Source organism: Lynx rufus, unplaced genomic scaffold (genome assembly GCF_022079265.1).
Source record: "Lynx rufus isolate CCGP_SWC_20201006 ecotype Redwood Valley unplaced genomic scaffold, mLynRuf1.p SCAF_4, whole genome shotgun sequence".
NCBI classification, from domain to species: Eukaryota; Metazoa; Chordata; class Mammalia; order Carnivora; family Felidae; genus Lynx; species Lynx rufus.
In genome coordinates this window covers 41,224,796-41,240,283 of record NW_025814856.1, presented here as the reverse complement: position 1 = coordinate 41,240,283, position 15,488 = coordinate 41,224,796, and the positions used below count along the sequence as shown (strand labels likewise).

The following is a 15,488-nucleotide window of genomic DNA, read 5'->3' as shown; positions in this document are numbered from 1 at the left end:
TATTTCAAGGTGCAGTTCTAAATGTAAATATTGTGAAGCAAAAAAAAAAAAAATGGGAAAAAGTGAAAAGTATACCATGAAGAATTATTTCACTTTGTGCTGAACAAAAAATATGAGTACAGTGATGAAGAAAGATCATTTCATTGACCATAGGTCCCTGTACCTAATCCTTACCCAGGACCAGCTTTATTGTTTTCGAGGACCAGTGCAAAATAAATACGATGGACCCAGTGTTCAGAAATTATTAGGAATTTCAAGATGGTGACGGGAGAGCATTCAACTAAGCTTGAGGTTTTTCTCAGCCTAGGTTCAGGTTACATTGTCATGAAGTCACCTGTCCTGATTTTGGCCACCGTGAGCTTCTTTAAGCTCTGGATGTATTTTTATAGTATATAAAGCATCTCTTGATTTTTAAAAAAAATATGCACTAGATTCCCAAAACATATTCATTTTGTAACTAAAAGTCCATTCTCTTTGATGAAACTCTCCCCGTTTCCCTGCCACCAGCAGCATAGTGATGATAGTTAATAATACTGTATTGTATTCTTGGAATCTGCTACAAGAGTAGACCTGAGGTGTTGTCACCACAGAATATTAAGAAATTAAAAATGGTATCTGTGTGAGGTGCTAGATGTGTTAACTTGATTTGAGGTAATCATTTAACAATGTATATGTATATTAAATCATCACATTGTACATAGTAAAAAATATCAGGTTGTACATGCAGCCTAAATATATATAATCTCTGTTTGCTAGTCATACCTTAGTAAAGCTGAAAAGAAAATAAATGTGTTTTCTCTACCCCTTCATGGCTGTTTCAAGGGAGCACATGAGCTTTAGAGGAATCAGATTTGTAACCCTGTGTAACTGCCCCACTTACACAAAACCATATCTGATACAGCACAATGTCATGACCACATATTACCTAAACATTTCTTTCCAGTCAGTTATAATTGAATTTGACCTTTCTCATTTATGAAGTTACTGTTTCTTGTCTCCAGGGTGCCATTTAAGAAGTTTAAGATTGGTTTCTTTGCTACCAGGGTACCATTAAGTAAATTCCCTCCCATAATTTTTGCTCCTTAGGATATTTCAAGAAGTCATAATACATTGTATATTTCAGTTTGACCAGAAATGTCCAGATTAAATACAGAATAAAAAAGCCTCCCATTTTATACAAGGTAAAAAGCATAATGGCTTTCTCGGAACCACTCTGTAAACGGTAATTTATGAATCATGGAATCCAAGGTCCCTGATGTTTAATAATGTTGTGTGTTTGGCCCACTTAGCTCTGCTTTTAAAAGTTCCTAATGAATGGCTAGTGAGTGATTTAAATCATTAGAGAAACTAGTTCAAAATGGGTAAAAAGAAAGTTTTATTTAAGAAAAATGGGACAGTTCCACAGGAAACATTGAAACTATTAACTTTATATGGTGGATTTACAGGTGTGATGGGTGAATATGAACCAAAAATAGAAGTGCAGTTTCCAGAAACTCTTCCAGTGGCTAAAGGTGCAACTGTGAAATTGGAATGTTTTGCTCTTGGAAAGTAAGTTTTATAACATTTACTACAGGGTGCTGAAGTATTAGTTTTCTGAAAGAGATCAAGATAGTTTTTGACAGACTCTTCTTTTCCTTATTTATTTTCTAAAACTTTCTTTCATTTAGAAGCAAAGGAAAAATAAAATATAAGGAGAATGCACATATATAATTTAGGCTGAAACCATAAAGGCAATTTGCAGACAATGACTATGCCTGCCTAATTTCATGAACTAGATTGGTGTTATTTTTCTTTTGCTTGTTCATTTGTTGTATTTTAATACAATGGATATGTGTTCAGCTTTTTCTCTAAATCATGATTTAACTCAAGAAAATGCAGAATTTATTTTATTAAAATAGCAACTGAGGTTAAGCCTTGTATCAGGTATATGTGATTAACAATTGGAGATGTTCTGCATTTGAAAACGGGTGCCTTTTTGCTCCATCCTAACAAAAGCTTTATTTTGTCAAGCCTAACATGCATCCAGACATCTGTTTAAAGTAGCAAATAATGGGGCACCTGGGTGGCTCAGTCGGTTAAGCGTCCGACTTCCGCTCAGGTCATGATCTCACGGTTTGGGAGTTGGAGCCCTGCCTCGGGCTCTGTGCTGACAGCTCAGAGCCTGGAGCCTCCTTGGGATTCTGTGTCCCCTCCTCTCTCTGCCCCTCCCCTGCTCATGCTCTCTCTCTCTCTGTCTCTCAATAACAAACATTAAATTTTTTTTTTTAAATAAGAATAAAATAGCAAATAACTTGACAATTTTCTTCTTAGTCCTGTACCTCAGATTAATTGGAGGAGAAGTGATGGACTGCCCTTTTCCAGTAAAATTAAACTGAGGAAATTCAATGGTGTGCTTGAAATCCCCAACTTCCAACAGGAAGATACCGGTTCCTATGAATGCGTTGCTGAGAATTCACGAGGAAGAAATGTCGCCAGAGGGCGTCTCACTTACTATGGTGAGCTTCTACTTTGGGCTAATTGGATTTTTAGCTTTTGTTCTATCAAATGTTGTTGGGCGATGGGAAATTATGGCAGAATCCCAATGTCCACTTGTTCAGTCCTGCATTTTGTTAAATGGCGATAAAAATTTGTCATAGGAGGAATTAAAAACAGTAACATTTTGCCGTGAAGTCAGAAGCGTGATGTCTTCTTTTTGCATTTTAAAATGATTCCTACAGTAGTGAAATATTATCCTTTTTTTCTATGAGTAATGTTTTATGCATTGAATCATATCAAGGAGCGATCTCCTCTGTATCTGTCCTCTCCCCTAGAAAATGTGATTTTGTATCTTTCTTTCTGATCTTCACTAAGGAGAAAGAAACTGTTGATGGTGAAAACTTGCAATTACTGCATTTGACAAACCACATGAACTCAGACTCTTGAGTTCTTCAGTGTTTTCCTATCCCTTCCAATAATGTAACTGTGCTGTTTGCTGCCTTTAATTCATAATGACATTTATTTGATATACTGTTTGGTTGGGGTAAGGAAAGGATTATAGCATTACCTTAATTTAGACTCTGTTGGTAGGAAAATTAAATTATCTTTTTTTTTCCAAAATTTGTTTTCAAATCTTTTTTATTACAAAATACATTAGGTTTTTTTGATGAAAGCATGATTTAGAAAGTATAAATATATGATTTTATAAAATGGCCTGTAGTTTATGTAGTTTATGTAAAGATGTATGCTCAATGAATATATACTTGAATTTAATCATCAGAAACATGGTAAAACTAGTGGGAATTGACCACTTGTGTGAAAGGCAAATTGCATTGTATTCTTTTTATCTTAGAAAGTGGCAATGGAAACAGGCTATACACATAAATGTTTCAGGGAGGAAAATGTTTGCAAAGACAAATATTAAAATTAGAGGGCTTTTTCTGACCTCCCTCAGAAAAATTTGCATTATCTCTGAGTAGACTGACACCTGTTCAACTATTTTAACATTTTGGGATCTGTCAGAAACAACATGGAGGCCTGGTTTAATATTCGGAGTCATTCTGTGTTGTAACTCTTGTTATGTGATTAGATTAGAATACACAGGACCAAGTTAATGTTACCCAGGTGTCAAGGTCTACATGCTGGTGGGATGATATAAAGGTGGGTTGATGAACACTTAAGCCATGGGGCTGTACAGATCACTCACAGCAAGTCCTTTTTTCTCATAGAAGAAAGCTTCAAAGGAGAAGCTTACTTACTCCTTTCTGAGAAACCATTACCTGACCCAGGGTAAGAGGTGACCATTACAAGAAAACACAAAATCAGAACACCTGCGTGGCTCAGTCAGTTGAACATCTGACTCTTGGTTTCAGCTTAGGTCGTGATCTCCTGGTTCATGAGTTTGAGTCCCACAAGGGGCTCTGTGCTGACAGCAGGGAACCTGCTTGGGATTCACTCTCTCCCTCTCTCTCTCTCTGCCCTTCCTCTCTCTCTCTCTCTCTCTCTCACACACACACAATAAATAAATAAACATTAAAAAAAAGAAAACTCGAATATTCCAACTGTCGTAATGTTTCAGCAGCAGTGTTTGAGCTATCTGGAACAGCAGCCCTACCTAAATAAACAATTATATGCCTCATGGGGCAAGAAATCCAAAGCTAAGCTAGTGTTCATGTACCATATAATCAGGCCCTTGCTCAGTTTCTCTATGATTTGTTTCTGCTCTTATCTGTCTTTTCCCTTTCTCTGCATGTTGCTCTCCAGTATAGTCACACAATGTCTGCCCGCAGTAACCACAGGATCAATCTTGTTCATCCTTGCTGTCTCCAGAACATTGTGCAAATCTGGTTTCAAATCTCATTGCCCTAAAGTTCATTCCTCAACCAATCCTTAGCAAGGAGAATCGGCTTAAAACAACTTAAGGGCCTCTGTTTGGAACAGGGAATATGGTCAGATATTCCTGAATTTTATGGACAGTGTGAGGCAATGGAAGAGAGGATAGTTCAGTGAGAAATGGGGGTTATTTTATAAATAAAGAAAGGAGGAAATAGATGCACACCAGACAACCGACATCATCCACTCTACTGACTAGAGAAGGTAGAATCCTGCTCTAGTCCATTGGGTAGGTAATATGATATATTCCTGAGAAATATATCAGAAATTAATGAGATGGGGTGTTTGATGAAAGTTACTCTACACTTCTGGCTTAAGAGTAGTGTATTCAATCCATGCCATGAAGTTCTCTGGTTATCCACTCTAATATTTCACGTAAAAAATGGCCGGATAGAATATTTGGATTTAATATGATAGAATAAGGGGGGAAATCACCATTAACATAGCAGTTGTAATCTCAGAATTGGCTTCAGTCCAGCAAATTATCCTCCCATTTGGAGAAGAACAGTAGTATTGAGAAGCCAGTGCAATTTTTTTGCTAGAAACTTGAATCTCAGTCAAGGGCTCATGTTTGAGTCTCTTTGTGGTCTTATCCCAAAAAGTGCTTGTAATTCCTGAAAGAAGAAAAATATGCTTTAGTATAAATAGAGTGAAGTGATTTTGCACTGAACTACACTTCAGACTGGGAAAGTCATTTATTTAATACTAATACTAATACTACTAATAATAATAAGGTAAATTGCAGACCAGTATGTTTTCTCTAAGAGCTAAATAGGTGTATTTTCATTTCAATTTCTTTGATTAAAAAAAAGCAATTTTATGAGATAGAAATGCAAAGAAAAATCTTCCCATGGTTACAATTAAATAGAAATAGATACACTGTTTCTCCATATGGAGAATGCACATGTGAATCACATTGTAGACATCACATACATAATGCAATGTGAAACCAGTAAGACATCTCACCTCCCAGTTTTGGGTCTAAGATGCAAACTGAGACTTGGCTGAATAGATTGTGTATATTGAGAGGCTTTAGTTTTAACTGGTATGTTGCTTTCATCTGTAGAGAGAATTTTCCAAATATCTTCTAAAATGTAACAGAAAATGATAAATCCATTTGATGCTGCTGATTTGCATATATAATTTAAGGTTGCACGAGCTCCTTCTTTTTCATAATAAGTCATATGATTCAAATTGAACCGATTTATCCATCTTTCCCTGCTTTCATTTTAATTCACACAGAGGTTCATAAGATGTTCATCGGTTTGTATTTAATTAAAAGTTATTTCTAATTTGAAGAACGTATTTTTTTCCTCAGCTATAGAAGTTTCTCTTCTACGGATGTTAATTCTTAGTGTATAATTAAGACTAGTATCTGCTGTCATTCATGTATTAAGTTGTCATCAATTGTGACCTCATGATTCACAAATGCACTTGGAAAGGAGTATGTTTTGTGTACCTGCATTACTATCTACTGCTAATAACCCATCTGAGGAAATAGAATACAGTGCCCAGAATTTTGAAAACAGAGAAAACATAATGAGTTTGGCTTAGGAAGTGACAGATTGCATCATTCATCCTCAAATCTAGAAACATTTCCCATATCCACTTAGTAAATAGGGAATTAAATGTAATTTTAGCCACTATGCTCACATTAATCCATTGCTCACAGTGTTTATATCCATTTGTGTAAAGCATTTATTTTTTACTTGCTGGGTGGTCTGATTTTTTTTTTCTTTCATTGCAGCAAAGCCTCATTGGGTTCAGCTCATAAGAGATGTAGAAATAGCAGTGGAGGACAATCTTTTTTGGGAATGCCGGGCAAGTGGTAAGCCCAAACCTTCCTACCGATGGTTGAAAAATGGAGAAGCCCTTGTGCTCGAGGTAAGGTAATGAGCCCGGTTAATCCTCACTCTCTTCATTTGACATTAAATAAATGCCTTCCTCGTACCTAGTGCCAAAGTAGACTCGAGTTTGCAAGCATTCATTCACACCTTAAAAAGTGTCAAAGGGGATAAAATATAAAATCAAGTACCCAATCTGCCAAGAAGAAAATATTTTCAACATTGAATGTCATTGGGAAAGGTGATTTTGTGAATTTAGTCTAACTATGGTATAGTTTTTTTTTGTTTTTCTTTTGTTCTGTTTTGTTTTTTGGTTTTTGTTTTTTGCTTTTGAAATTAGGGAAGGCCTTCCTTACTTTGATCAAATGTGGAATATAATTTGCTTTTCCCTGTCTGACAACCTGGTATGGCCTCTGGAGAATAATTGTTATGTGGTTACCTTCTTACATGCATACTTATTTTCTCAATCACTTTCTTTCTTAAGCCATGTAATTTTTGTTCTTTTAAAAAATTGTGTACTATGTCAATTATATTCCTTCCAATTTCTATATATAACCTGTCATACTACCTAAAAACCCTTAATAAATGTGTTTCCCAGAACTCTTTTTAATGCACAGAATTTATAATGTGTTTGATTTGTGTGATTAAAAAAATGGTGAAAACCTTTCCAGTTGACGGCATGGAAACATGATACATTTTTTAAAGTCTGCAACTTTAGCCACGGGGAAAAATAAAATGGCTGCAATATTGTACCTCTTTCTTTGTTATTTATTTTACCAATAGACATTTGGACTGAAGGGTGTTTATTAGTATTACTAATGTGTGGCTGTTATGTTAAATCAGTCACAAATTTTTAAATAAGGAAAAGTTAAAATTTCAAGTCAGATTGCACAATCCTCTGAGGAAAAATGAAGGAGGTTTGTGTACGACTGAAATAATAGTGGTTTTCATTTTTCTTTTCAAATGATGTATACATTTATATGCAAGACATTTTTGTTATCACCTAGGAGAGAATACAGATAGAAAATGGTGCCCTTACAATATCAAACCTAAATGTGACCGATTCTGGCATGTTCCAGTGCATAGCAGAAAACAAACATGGGCTCATCTATTCCAGTGCTGAACTTAAGGTTATAGGTAAGACTAAGCTTCTCTTGTCATATTTTTTTCTTAAATCCTCCCTTTTTGCTAGAATAAGAAGTATTTACTTCTCATATTACATTCCTATTGTTATAATATCATTCAGGGGTTTTAACCAGAGAATATATTTTAATGATTTCTAAAGGAAAGCCACAGTTGTAGGTGGAATAAGCCTCAAAGGTTGAAGTAGGGCAACAGTAAGGAACAGTGTCAACCTAAGACATCCTTATGCAACTTTAATATTTTAAATGGAGCAATGCCTTTTAAGAGAATAAGTAAATTTGGTGGGTTTTGTTGTTGTTGCTGTTGTTGTTACTGGGCCAGAAAAGTAAATACTGGAATTCAAAACAATCATATATTGTTCCAAAAGGAGTTGCCTTTGGTTTGAATAACCCTGCTAGAAGCCTCAAACACTGGGCATACTGAAGTTTTCATTTAAAAGGCTCAACCATTTGAGATTCTGAATTATTTTCTTCTTGCACTTTATATGAAAAGACAGAAAATGTTATATGTTATATTGTGTTTAGGGCAATTATCCAGAAAAACACTTTGTAAGTTGCAAATGCCTGAAAATCAACCAAAAAGTTGTCAGGGCATATCATGGTTATGACATAAATAAGAGAGAAAGTAGAAGGGAGATTTATCGCTACATGTAATTAAAATATAGATTTGGATCTGAACAGAATTTGATCCTGGCAGGACTCAAGCATCATCACCATCATCAGGCTCTATATGGTGTTCTCCAACACATTCAGTTTCCAGGAGCACAGTCAATACAGTGGAAAATACATGGCTTTCTGAATTGCTCATATAGAAGTCACAGTCCCGCATGTCATTGGCCTTGTGTACCTGATTTGGGCCACATACCCATGGCTGGTCCGATCCAATATGGCCCAAAGGTTGTAAGCACCTGCTAACTCAGCAGTCCTTAGCTGGGGATGATTTTGCCCCCAGGAAATCTTTGGAAATGTCAGGAGACATTTTTGGTTGTCACAGTGTTGGTGATACATAGGGGAAAAGGGAACCAGTGTGTGTTACGGGCATCTTGTGAGTATAGGCCAGAAAGGCTACCCACAAATAATCCTACAATGTAAATATCCTACAGCGCGCATGACAGCCTCTCACAACAAATAATTATTCAGCCCAAAATGTCAGGTGCCGCACTGACATTACTGGAAGCAGTTCTCTCATCCTTCATGCCTGGTGGTTAGAAATGCATTTTCTGCAGTAGGAGGCCTGAAGTCTGGGAAGGGCAGATCATCAGCTGAAAATCTGGCTACTGTTATCCATGACAGGGAAGGTGGGGTATTATAACAAAAAGAGAGTAGAATTTGTACACAGTCTTAAGTTGAAGCACTACTATCTCTTGTATTAAATTAGCCTTATGAGTGATAGTTTATTCATCTTAAAATGGATGATTTCCTACCCAAAATGCTATATGAGGCTTTTGTATGGGAAAAATACTTTTAGTCAAAAGTATCCTTTTAAGATCTTAATTTTTAAGGTCAACAACCCCTTGATAACGTATCTTCTTTATCCACACTCTTATATAGAATCACACAATATAATTCACTATATGGTCTCCACTTACGAGAAAAATAAATTATATTCACTCGGGTTTGCTATCAAGCAGAGTATTAGACATTAGGAGAAATGCACTATGTTTAGTTAACTTTTTCTACATTTGCAATAAAAGACTGATTTTCTGATTAACCTATCATTTCATTCAAAGATACATTATTATGTATCTTGAACATTCAGGTGTTGTTTCGGGATCAACATTCTGTTCGTTATCAGCAGACATAATGTTCTCTACATGTTATCATATTTAATGTGATACTCGAACATTAATATAATAATGCAGATTATAGATTTCTCCAACTCAGAAGTTAAACATAAGCATATGAAAATTTTATAATGGATGTTGATCAGTTTTATGCAAGACGATAATAATTCAGTATACTCAGCCTTCCTTCTAAAAACATTTACTGAGCACCTAAGTGCCAGGCACTGTGCCACATGCTGGGTCTTGGAGATCACAAGGGACAATGAACCTATTGTTGTCTGCATGGAACTAACTTTCTGTGATAAATGTTTTTCATTTTGATACGCTCATGATTGAGCTATTTTAAAACTTAATGGTGAAGTTTAGAAATTTCTACATAAAAAATTATCCCAAGATTTAGAACTTCTAGGAACATACAATGATAGGAATTACTTTTTGAGCTTTGAAATCCTGTGAGTGGTGCCCACTCAATTAAGTAAATCAAGTACTGACATCTGTGTGCCAGGAAACTTTGAATGTAGTTATAACCCATGTGCCTGGGTGACTCAGTTGGTTGAGCATCTGACTTCGCCTCGGGCCATGACCTTGCAATTCGGGAGTTCCAGCCCCTTGCCTAGCTCTGTGCTGCCAGCTCAGACCCTGGAGCCTGCTTTGGATTCTCTCTCTCTCTCTCTCTCTCTCTTTCTCTCTTTGACCCTCCCCTGCTCACACTCTGTCTCTCTCTAAAAAATAAATCCACCTTAAAGAAAAATTTTAAGTAGTTGTAACCAGTATTAGGCTGTATGTTAACCCAACTAAAATTTAAATTAAAAAATAAATAAAAGTAATTATGAAGTCAACCTTTGAATCTACAAGTATTTTAAAATGTTAAATTAAAAGTAAATTTTCATTCTCTCTTTCTTCCCTTTCAGCTTCTGCTCCCGATTTTTCAAAGACTCCAATGAAAAAGTTGCTTCAAGTGCAAGTGGGCAGCATGGTCAGCTTGGATTGTAAACCTAGAGCCTCTCCCAAAGCACTCCGTTCATGGAAGAGAGGAGATGTGATCGTGCAGGAAAATGAAAGGTATTTTATTGTCCGAAATAATGGTGATGTACTCTTCTTACTTTCCATAGTGATGTCAAAGTGGATTCTTAGTATGAAATGGGAAGCAGCAGCATTTCAGTAGAATATGAGGTGTTGAAGAACCAAGACAGTGGTAACTTTGAGTCTGTAATACTTTCTTTTTTTTATTTTTTACATTTTTTTTAACGTTTATTTATTTTTGAGACAGAGAGAGACAGAGCATGAACAGGGGAGGGTCAGAGAGAGAGAGACACAGAATCTGAAACAGGCTCCAGGCTCTGAGCTGTCAGCACAGAGCCCGACGCGGAGCTTGAACTCACGGACCGCGAGATCATGACCTGAGCGAAGTTGGACGCTTAACCGACCGAGCCACCCAGGCGCCACAAATTTACTTCATTACTTTCATGAAGATACTAATCAATTTTTGAAATCGGAAAAGGGTTGGATATATCATCTAGCTTCTTCCTACATAGAATACCTTATTTTATCAAGGATTTTCTCCTCAGTCACCTGGTAAGACTCAAAAGTAGAATGATGAAAGGTCTGTCCTAGGCTCAGATGAGCCAACGTCCCAGGACAAAGTAGAGAAGACATAATGAGAGCATATGCCAAATAAATACCAATATTGCCATTTCCCTGTATTGAAATAACTTCTCATTCCTGGTTTTAGTTTAGACAAAGGCTTGCTTGGTTTCCTGACTATTGTAATAATGAAGAGGAAGAATGAGACTTAAAGGTATCACTTATAGAGCGGACTGACTGCCCAGGTTCAAATCTTCATTCAGCCTTTTACTTCCTCAGTGTAAAGCTTTCCATTTGGTGTCTCATTTTCTCATTTTTAATGAAGATGATAATTAGTATGTTATGAGGCTTGTTAGCTAGATGAAATACATAAATATCTATACAGCACTTAGGTCATTACCTGTCAGTAAGTGTAAGTATTGGCCATTATTATTATTTATTGAGTACTTAACTGCATGCCAGGTATTATGCTCAGAGCTTGTGATAGGTAGAATATTGACCCCAAAGATGTCCGTGTCCTTTTCCTGTAAACCTTTGATTGTGTTACATAGATGACCAAAGGTAATTAAAGTTGAAGATAGAATAAAGGTTGGTAAGCAGATGACTTTAAAATTTGAAGTTTATCCTGGATTATGTGTGTAGGTTCAAAGTAATCACCTGAATACTTGTAAGAGGAAGAGGAAAGCAAAAGAGTTTGTCAGAAACATATGATAATCAAAGATAAGGCAGGAGAGATTTCACACTTCAGAGGGACTTCAGTTGGTATTTTTGGTTTGGAAGATGGTGGAAGGGAGCCATGAGCAAATAAATTTGCCGTACTCTCCAAGATGGGAACAGCCCTCAGTTGACAGCCAGTAAGAAAACAGGGACCTTAGTCCCATAGCCACAACAAACTGAATTCTGTCAACAACATGAAGGAGAGTTTAGTAATTCTCAACCTTCCCAAGGAACGCAGCCCTGATAATACCTTGATTTTGGCCCAGCAAGACCCATACTGGACCTCTGACTTCCAGAACTATATTGTAATAAATTTGTGCTGTTTAAGCCAAATTACTAAATTTGTAGTAATTTATTATAGAAGCAAGAGGAAATTAGGGCAACTGGGTGGCTCAATCAGTTAAGCGTCCAACTCTTGGTTTTGGCTTAAGTCATGATTTTGCAGTTCATGGGTTTGAGCCCCACATCAGGCTGTGCACGGTCAGTGTGGAGCCTGCTTGGAATTCTCTGTCTCTCCCTGTCTCTGTGTTCCTCCCCTGCTCATGCTGGCTTTCTCTCTCAAAAGTAAATTAATAAATTAAAAAAAAAAAGGCAAGAGGAAACTAATATAGAGCTCTGTGTGCATTATCTTTTTTAAACATCTCTGCAACTCTGTGATGTATAGATCATATTATCATCTCCATTTTACTAATGGGGAAAATAAAACTTAGATAATACAATTTGCCTAAAGTCACATAAATCAAGATTTTAATCCCTGACTCTGGATATAACCACTAAGTATTTACAATGTCACATTTTGTATAAGGAGCCCAGAATTTTAGAGGCCATCTCAGCCTTTGAAGTCATGGAATCCAGATTACTCTTTTGGAGATGAGGGAAAACAAACAATAAAACATTAGGTCAAAAAAATATGGATTAATTTTTTTTTTAATTACAAAGTCTTATTGCCGACAACCAAGTTGAACTGCTTTTATATTACCAAGACACCAAGGTATTTTTGTGAGTTGGTATGATAATACAATCTGCAATTCCTCCAGTATTTAATGGGAGACACTTCCATTAAAAAGGGGCCACAGCAGGATGACAAGGCCAAATTGTGAACTGAGTGATTAAACACAATCCAGCTAAATGCTGGGCCTCACAGAATAGATTTCTGGAATAGGAAGTTAATTAGTGATTTGGAGTTTAATTTTGTAAACCAGTTGAAACAAGTAAAGGCTTGTGGCACAAATTAGTTAATTGTGTCTGTACTGGAAGTTAAGTCTTCTCATGTAACTGCTGACTTTTCGTGTTAAAAAAGTTTTAAATAGTTTTAACTGTGTACATAAATTAAATAGTAGTTAAGTCCCAAGGATTTCAGTGTTTTACACAATAATAAACCCACTTGTCCTCGCAGTAGTGCCTATAGTAGGCAGAGGTTTTTAATCTTAATTTCAAAAGGGGATAAGAAGATTAAGAGTTTTAGCAAGAGGCACACAAAGAGGGATTTACTCCCACATTATAGAGTAATGGGGTAAAACAGGAAAAGAGAGTATAAATTCCGGAATCTGATCTGGGACTTCTGACTCGGCTCCTTACTACCTTGGTGTCATTAGATCTATTATGTAACACCTTTGAATCTTAATTTCCTCACTCACAAAAGAGATAATAATTCCTATGTTGCATAGTTACTATACAGCTAGCATTTAGCATAATGTATGATATTTGCAGATATACTAATTGGTAAGAATAAGGATATTTTACAAATAAGATGTTGAAATAACAGTGACTAAGAAAGACAGATGCCTTTTGGTTGGGTGATTCGTTGGCTGGTTGATGTCTCTCAAGGTAGGCAGTTGGGACTATCTGGAATCCACCGTTGTCCAAAACAGAGACCTCTTTTATCTTGCTTTACTGTCTTCACATCCTGAACCAAGATGGTTGCCATGGCTTTAGCTCCCCAATGTCATCTCCCAGTGACAGGAAGGAGGCAGGTAGAAATCAGGGTACACTGCTTCCTCTTTTTAGGAACGTCTCAGAAGTTCCATATGGTTATTTCCTTTATGCCTTATTGGGCAGAAATTAGTTAGCTGACCAAACTGAAATGCAAGGGAGATTGGGGAATATGGATTTTTTTTTTCTTTTGGCAAGCCTGTATCCAATGAGAATTTGGGATTACGTTTTTTTGTTTGTTTGTTTGTTTGTTTGGGTTTTTTTCAAACTGGCATTATGTTTTAAGTAGAAAGAGGAAAACGATTTACTCTAACAATGTATCATGTTCATCAGTGTTACTTCTATCCATTTCAGGACTACTGACCCTCCACTTTGTTATAAGTATTTGTAACATCTCTTTTATGAATAAGAAAACTTTTAGATGTAAAAATAGGGTTAAAAAGAGGAAACATGTTTATGAAGAGGGTCCATAGTGTTGCAGTCCCTCCCAAGTATCTTAGTTTGAGCTTTTATAACACAATACCATAAACCAGATGGCTTATAAACAACAGAAATGTATTTCTCACAGCTCTGGGTGTGATCATCCAAGATCGGGGTGCCAGCTTGGTCAAGTTCTGTTAAGGGGCTTCTTCTCGGTTTCAGATGGCAGTCTTCTCCTTACATCCTCACATGACAGACAGAGAGCAAGAGAGCCCTCTGGGGTCTCATAAGGGCATTAATCTCATCCAGGAGGGCTCCCTGCTCATGACCTAATCACCTCCCAAAGGCCCAGCCTCTTAATACCATCACATTGGGGATTAGGATTTAACACATGAATTTTGGGGAGACTCAAACATTCAGTACATACTACCAGGTCTGATTATTTGGATTTTGCTTTTATCTCTTTGGACAGCAAAAGTACTGATGAGTCGGAGCCTTGATGCTTAGGGGAAACGCTGCTAGAAGCAATTATTGAACAAGTTACACTTTTGAATCTTCTCCAAGTTCATGTGAAATCAGAGTGGGCCTCAGCCATCAGTTGGCAGCAAAAGCCCCATGTCTGTCCCTCTTGACTTGGTCACAGCCTTAAGCCAAATTGAGGAAGCACTTTAAATGATAGATTTATTCTGGTTGTTGAATCATTGGCTGTTCTGACTTAAAACGTCAAGATTCAAATCTCATTTGGGGGAACAAATGACACATTTGAAAATAGAAGACAAAATTTTTGATAGGGTATTTATGGCAGGATTGTAAATCCATTCGTTTTTTAGGTTTTTTTCTTTTCCTTTTTCTTTATCTTTTGTATATGAACTTGGGTTTGTCACTGCATAAGGAACTTATAAATAGGAAAGCTTTCTCCAGCCTAGGGTAGGAAATGCTGGTGGCAAATACACTTTTGATTAAGCCAGTATATACATATACTTTATTATTTGAAGCCCAAATCAAGAAAAATAAATGTAAAAAAATAAAGTCTAAATCAGGAAAAGAAATTAGGATTAAATATGTCTTAAAAATTGCAAAAATTAATAAATATGTCTACTGTGTAAATCACACAATCACACAATGAATAATTATCTTCTACCTGGTTTGTAAGGTTTTATATCAGCACAATAACAGCTTTGTAATTAACGCATCAGGCATAGTAATGAGAATCTAAGTCACTGAGACAACTAAATTACAGAATCGCTTTGAAGAAATCAGGGTTATTGCTTTGAGGTCGAGAGAGCATCTCAAACTAAGGTACTAAAGGAATTACTTCCCAGCAGAGGTCTTAGAAAAGCTGTTCTGAATAGATTACAAGAGCTTACAATGTAAATAGTGATTCTTAAGGTCTTAAAATCAAGTGGTCATTCAGTCATTGGAAAATATTTTGAGCACCTACTCTGTGCTAGGAACTAGATATTTAATTTTTGTCAGAGAAATCCATCCTTTTGTTGGTAGCTTTTCAGGGTATACAGACAAGTGCTGTAAAACTCAATTGGTAAAGTACAGTATGTTCTGTGATTACCAGAGAAGGCTCCATCTCCAAATTAGGGATCTGAGCAGACTTCTGGAGAATGTAATATGTACAGCAAGACTTGAAAGATGACTAGAGTTCACTGAAGAAGAATGCTTCAGGCAGAGGAAGGCATAAATAC

At 36.4% G+C, this 15,488-nt stretch overlaps 1 protein-coding gene across 1 annotated transcript in view; it reads left to right on the top strand.

Annotated features, from left to right (window-relative positions):
• The window catches only part of CNTN3 (contactin 3), a 252,773-nt gene that overhangs the window by 153,664 nt on the left and 83,621 nt on the right, over positions 1-15,488 (top strand). Inside the window, exons 6-10 of the mRNA XM_047096595.1 lie at positions 1,446-1,548; positions 2,311-2,495; positions 6,116-6,252; positions 7,220-7,349; positions 10,050-10,200. Of these exons, the coding sequence (XP_046952551.1) occupies positions 1,446-1,548; positions 2,311-2,495; positions 6,116-6,252; positions 7,220-7,349; positions 10,050-10,200 (706 nt within the window). The remainder of the gene's footprint in view (positions 1-1,445; positions 1,549-2,310; positions 2,496-6,115; positions 6,253-7,219; positions 7,350-10,049; positions 10,201-15,488) is intronic.